General features: G+C 53.7%; 1 protein-coding gene across 1 annotated transcript in view; it reads right to left on the minus strand.

Annotated features, from left to right (window-relative positions):
• Positions 1 to 423: 423 nt before the first annotated feature.
• LOC140338663 (Wilms tumor protein 1-interacting protein homolog) overlaps positions 424 to 6,761 on the minus strand; it is a 20,646-nt gene continuing 14,308 nt past the window's right edge. The window contains exons 4-8 of the mRNA XM_072422953.1: positions 5,723 to 5,785; positions 4,734 to 4,864; positions 3,996 to 4,047; positions 3,295 to 3,363; positions 424 to 2,391 (exon numbers count right to left, since the gene is read on the minus strand). Coding sequence (XP_072279054.1) covers positions 2,239 to 2,391; positions 3,295 to 3,363; positions 3,996 to 4,047; positions 4,734 to 4,864; positions 5,723 to 5,785 — 468 coding nt within the window. The 3' untranslated portion in view covers positions 424 to 2,238. The remainder of the gene's footprint in view (positions 2,392 to 3,294; positions 3,364 to 3,995; positions 4,048 to 4,733; positions 4,865 to 5,722; positions 5,786 to 6,761) is intronic.

Consider the following 6,761-nt stretch of genomic DNA (forward strand, 5'->3'; position numbering starts at 1 on the left):
GCTCAGCGACCCCCTCCTTGCAGCCTCCCCCCTATAGAGCTCAGTTCCCCCCCAGGACGTAGGTGTCATTGTACAGTGCTCTCATCTAACACTGTGAACCCAGAAGGTTTTTAGGGGGATCTCCCCTCTAGTATCCGATAGTGGGGTCACTCTAGTTATCTGTACAGCCAGTGACATCCCTGGTGATCCTGCCAAAGAGGTCCTTGTTCAGGTACTTCCCGTTATGGGGTGACAACGCTCTGTCCCTGACAGGCATGGCCCGCTGTTGTCACCATCAGGAGACCCATCCTGAGGAATTCCATGCAGCCATTGGAGGAAATGTAGACAGGAAGTGGCTGCTAATTGGCCGCAGGAGATCCGAGGTGTCACAGCGGCTTTAATTTTATGTCCCCTCCCCCCCGACATAAACCAGGCAGGGCGACATCAACTACAAAAAGTTCTTTATTGTAAAAATGCGATGGTGACCACTACATCCGAGGCCGTGGCTGCGTTCTCTCTTTAACATTAAATAACTTACAGCAGAATCTCCGGATAAATAAATCTAAAATCTGCGTCTGGAGACTGAAATACAAAACGCCAAGAAATCTCCTACAGGACTAAATAACCCAAGCGCAAATTCCACGTCCTGCCACAACCAATAGAAAAATAGATCAACTACGCCCCGCCCTCTGATAAGTCCCGCCCTCTGGTGGCCCTCACCATATACAGAGCGGGTGATGCCACGCCCAACTTGGTCCAAAAGAAACACAAAGCTCAGTCTATTGGTGGATTCTGGAGCAGCAGGGAGATCATGAAGTCAATGAATATGGTCAGGGGGCGGGGCACTGCTTGGGGAGGGGCAATACTGAGACACGCCTCCACCTGTGAAATGCATGAAATGGTCTGTAGAGGGCGACCTTGTACTGGGATATGGACCACAGCTGATATGTGCAGGGCTTTAGACTCCAGGTGTCACCGGGACAGGAAGTGGGGGTAATCTCCGCCCTGATCCCACCCAGCTCCACCCGAAATATATCATGGAGTTCAGTGTTAATAAACTGCCTAGCCCCTTCCTCTGCTCACTCACTCCCTCTGCTGGCGATTTACATTATCGCCATTTTATAGACAGATTGATGGTGTGTGAGAGATAACAGTATGATCAGCGAGGGGCAACAACCATCCAACTCTCCGGAATGGACACTGCTCTGCTCCGCCTGCCCACCAACCTGCAGCAAAATGTAAACATTGGGAAGGGGGCTTACAGTGTGTGATGGCATGAAAACCCGAATCCTGCGGGAATCCTCTGGGGCGGGGGGAAGGGTTTTTTTTTTTTAAAACATTTAAAGGGGAAAATAAAAAGCAGAGCTGGCAGTGTCTTTCAGGGGTCACATGACATTTCCTGAAACCATAATTGGTCAGTAAATGCCCAACTGATGCTGATTGGTGTAGCCATGGCCAGTGGGAAGAGTTATGGACTGAATTAAAGGGCCGGTACACACAATGTAACAAGTCTTCAGCTTTTGTGAATAAGCCCCAAAGGTCCTCTATAGCTCCACCCACATTGTTCATTTCTGCAATGCAGCCCGATTGGCCGGATTTGATTGTATGTTACCGCGACATACGCCATATGACAATCTACAGGCAACTTACCTCTGGCCCAATCATGGCACCCCGGGCTTTGTATTGTGTGTGAGAATACGTTGGCACAACGTAGCTCAGAAATTATATTTATCACACTGCCTCTAGTGGTGAGAATGGGTATTTCTCCATGGCCCATAGGCCAGATATTGGCTGCCAGGTCCCCATGTATGCAGTGCCGACACCCTCATTGGGTGTGATTGGTCCCGCCCCTTCCACTACAGCAAACAGCACATGGCTCCGCCCCTTTCATTACAGCACACTGAAAGTTTAGGGCCCGCCTCCTCCTGCACACTGATAGTTCATAGCTCCGCCCCTCCATTACAGCACACAGGTAGTTCCGTGTAATACCGGTCTGGCGTGTAACATGTAAAGGGTTAATATGGATTAAGTGCTAATACTGCCCCCTAGCTCCCACCCTGCGCAGACGCAGCGGCCCCGCGGAGTGGCACTGACTGACAAGACAATAAATAATGGCGGTGACGCGGCCCTGGCCGCAAGGTTAATGGCACTTTAGCTAACGGGTCCAGTGTTGGTGTCACCCTGAGAGGGTTGGCCCCCCCTCCCCCCGGATTTTGTACCCCGGTAAATGGGCGAGCAGTCTCTGTCCTCTCCGGCGGTTCAGAGTTCTGTGACGTGCATGGGGTAGCTGGAGGGGTGAGGCGCCGGCATGGCGACATTTATACGATGGATGTGACAGCTGTGGCACAGGAGGTGCCCGTCCAGGGGGTAGCAGCGGTGACCCTCCTCATCATTCAGCTGAAGGTGACAATCCTGGGGGGAGAAACAAAGAACAGCAATTATAGGGGGAGCGCAAGAAAAACCCTTCCCCCACCTCCTAGATTGTAAGCTCTTCGGGGCAGGGTCCCCTCCTCCTCCTGTGTCACTGTTTGTATCTGTCTGTTATTTGTAACCCCTATTTAATGTACAGCGCTGCGTAATATGTTGGCGCTATATAAATACTGATTATAATGGTGCAAAATGAAGTATCACCACCAGGGGGCAGCTGCTTGGTTCTACGGCGCCCTCTAGTGTTCCAGGAGGAGGTTCTGATGGAAATTTGAGGTTCTGGGAGGTTCAAGTTTTAGGATTCTGTGGGGGGAGGGGTTCACCTTTCCATGGACGGAGCATTTAGATTTGGGGTTGGGGTGGCTCAAGGAAGTCAAATTATCTGAGGAGGATTTGGGGTTCTGAGGATGAAGGTGTTGGTGCTGAGAGATTTGGGCTCAGGGTTCTATGGATGGAGGTCCAAGATTTGGGTGAAGGGTTCTGAAGAGGTTGGGGCTCCATACATGGAAGGAATGTGGGGATGGAGATTGGGTATGATTTGGGTTCGGGGTTCAGGTAGGGAAGTTGAGGGTTCTGAAGATTGGAGTTACTTGCGGGTGCAGGTTTTGGGGTCCATGGATGGGGATTTAGAATTTGGGGGTTTGACCAGGGAGGGTTCAATGCAAGGAAAAGGAGGGGTCTGAGGAGCGTCAGAGATTCCAAGGATGGAGGCCCAGGATTTGGGGTTCATTTGGTTGGACCTCTTTTCCTATTGGTTGCCCTGGGTTCCCCCATTTCCATCATATTGGGGGTGATGATTATAGAACCCTAAACAGATGACCTTCTCAGGGTAGTAACCCCCCCTGCCCCACCTTCCACCCCCCTGCCCTCCGCTGCCCCCTATCTCACCTCACAGTGATAACACTCCACGTGGTAATCTTTGTCCATGGACACCACCCTGATGGTCTCCTCTGACCCCTGCAATACAAAGCTCAGGTAAATATGGGGGTGGGGTTAAGCTCCGCCCCCACATACCACACCTGGGGGGGGAATTAATCATTTATTAGCTGAAGGTCACATCTCTGTCCCCATCCAAAGTCTCCCAGCCCCTCCCCCATGAAACATTTGGCACTGCACCCAACTGATCATTAACAGAGACACCGGCTCCAACCAAAACTATTGGGGGGCAAATGGGGCAATTCTATGTATTGAGACCCCCCATGGGGGAGAGCCACATTACAGAGCTGGGGGTCGCATATTGGTCTTCATGAATGCAGCCAGACTCAACCCGGGGTATAAGCTGCGGTGTGACTCCCCCCATCATGGTGCCGGCTCTTCGGAGCCCTTTAATCAGGTCACATGTCTGGCAGGAAGTCCCAGCATGCCTCTGTTCCCTTCCCATGGTCTGTGGGGGTCCCCGGGGAAATTATCCTGGGAACCGGCAGTTTATAGTTATCCGCCATCACCACGTCCAACACAAACACCGCCGGTGACGTCAGAGCCGTCATAGGCCAGGTGCCAGGAGGGCGGGGACACCGGGCTCCTCACATGCCAATCTCAGGGGGGAGCCAATTGGAGGCAAATGAGCTAAGGAGGGACTCCGACATTACCTGCGCTGGCAGAATCGGCTGGTTGCAGGAGGCACATTTAGGTGCAAAAACCCTGAAAAATGGAAAAAAAAAATTACAACAAAAAAAATCCAGAGAGATTCAGATCCCCCACACACTGCCCCCCCCATACACGGGTCACATGATCCCTTCCCCCCCCCGGGGAGGGCGCCCCCTATCCTGCAATGATGAGCCCAAGAAGATGAAACTGATTGGTGAATGTCACAGCACTCCCTGGAGGTCATACACCAAGAGCTGTGCCATCCACATCCAGCACCCCTCTCTCTCCCCCTCCCAGCATCCCCTGCACCCCTCTCTCTCTCCCCACATCCCCAGAACTCCTCTCTCTCTCCCCCTCCCCGCATTCCCAGCACTCCTCTGTCTCCCCCTCCTCGCATCCCCAGCACTCCTCTCTCTTCTCCCCCCACATCCCCAGCACTCCTCTCTCTCCCTCTCCTCGCATCCCCAGAACTCCTCTCTCTCCCCCTTTCCTTGCATCCCCTCTCCCCCAAAACCCCCCCTCTCTCCCCTAGCATTCCGCTTACCCTCCCCCAGCACTCCGCTCTCTCCCGCTCCCCACTCTCTTCCAGTTCCCCTCCCCCAGCACTCTGCCTTCTCCTGCTCCCCCAGCACCCCACTCTCTCGCGCTCCTCCCCCCTCCCCCCCAGCACTCCCCTCTCTCTCCGCTCCTCCTCCCCCAGCACCCTGCTCTCTCCCGCTCCCCGCACCCCCGGACCTTACGTGTGATAATCTTTGACGCAGTAAATGTTGTTCTCCACATCCACAGTGAAGGGGACGCCGTCCAGGCACTCATTACAAACCACACAGCGGAAGCAGCCGGGATGATAGGACTTCCCCAGGGCCTGCAGGATCTGCAGAGAAACCACAGAGATCAGGCCGGACACCATGTGACCCTATGGGGGGGCTCCGTATTACAGAACAGAGGAATGTGGGAGGCGGCTAATTTCTAGTCTATGGATGCCGTGCAAAACAGGAAGTGAGTTACTGGCAGGATCACTAGGTGAGAAGCCCAAAAAGGGAAAAGCAAGGCAGCCACCTCATGTACTGACCAGTAAGCTGCAACATGTGACATCTTTAGATGAATTTCCTTTAAAGGGGACCTGTCACCATCACACAAGCGCCGAGATCACATGACCACTGACAATGCCTGCTTTTCCGAATAACGGCATCATCTTTGTTCAGGCATCACCTGACTCCCCATCCACTTCCTGTGATGTGGGGCAGAGGGGGAGGGATCCCCAATTCTGAGTGGTGTCTGCGGTCAGGGGAAGGAATTCCGTGCCGCACAGTGACACGAGATGCCGTCACCAGAACACCGCCGTGGGCGAGGGAAGCGTCTCCACACGACCGTGACTAATGGCTGACATAACGCCTGGGGCGGCATTGACAAAGCGGCTCCTCGCATGCCGGGCAGACATAACAGACGCGGGCAGACATGTCCACACACGTGGGAGAGCCGCAGCGATGAGACCGCCGACACGTCAGCTGGGGATTAGCTGATTCACAGCAACACGGCGCCCCCCCGGGGGAGGATGATGTTATGCACATAGCTTGTATTCAGGACATGCACAGCCCCCGTCAGGGCTGGGGGGACACTGCAATTCTGGTGAACGCGCCACCAATATGAGAAGGGCTCTGTGGGATTGCTGGGATTTGTAGTTCCTCGGGGGCGGAGCTAGTGACACATACATAGCAGGAAGCGCACTCACCATTTCCATGATAAGATGGCCGCACACAAAACATTTATCTGCCGTCTGCTGGAAGCCGGAATACTGCAAGGAGAGGGGAGAAAACAGGGATTAACAATCGTCCAATCAGAACCCCAGAAACCATAACCCCCCCCCCCCCAATATATGGGAGCAAAGAGTCTGATAGCAGACACAGGAAGTACTACGCTCCCAGGTTTCTGGCAGGATCAGCAGGCATTCCATCCCTCAAGTAATAACACAGGAATCTCATCAATGGGGACAACAGACTAATGGGGCAATTATGGGGCAATTAGGGGTCATAGCAGGAATGTGGCCGGGTTTCGCAATGCAGAAGAGACACAAATAACATGCGCGGCTCGCTGCGACCGATTCCCACAACCTCATGGCGCTGGGTGCGTGGGAGACCCCCCCCCCCGCTGCATTTTTTACGGTCCCAACGCATTAATAAAATGACAGCACAAACCGTGGGAAAATCCATGCCGGCTCCTGATTGGCCAGGTCTGGTACAGATCATGTGACCCCCCCCGTGCAGCACAGACAGGTCCTCTTTACCAGAGCTGAGAAACTTCCAGGAAAGTTTGAGGAGCTGCCGCGCCCCGGCCAGGAAATGCTGAGCTGTCACCCCGCAGAAGATTTCTGCATTTTACAGGGTCGGTGACTCACCGAAATCTTTGACCACGGTCAGCTCAGAGCCCCCCGGGGTGATAGGTGGGGGCATCAGAGGACCTCATAATAAAGGGGAACTCTCCACCTAGGTGTCATGTGACCAGAGGGAGAACCCCTATTGTACAATGATCCTGCTATAAAGGGGGCGCCACTGAGCTTAATTGTATGGAACCATCTGCGCAGTGGCGTCCCCCCTCCCCCACAATCAGTCTTTGTGTCCCCGTGTCCTACTATCCACTATTTTTAGGGCTCAATGGCGCCCCCTATTACAACCAGAGCACAGTGCCCCCCTCCAGTGTTTGGGTAATAATAAATTCCCCTATTACCCTCATACAATTACCCACTGCTAGGTTTGGTTAACCCCCCCCCCCCC

The sequence above is a fragment of the Pyxicephalus adspersus genome, chromosome 9, assembly GCF_032062135.1.
Source record: "Pyxicephalus adspersus chromosome 9, UCB_Pads_2.0, whole genome shotgun sequence".
Classification (NCBI taxonomy): domain Eukaryota; kingdom Metazoa; phylum Chordata; class Amphibia; order Anura; family Pyxicephalidae; genus Pyxicephalus; species Pyxicephalus adspersus.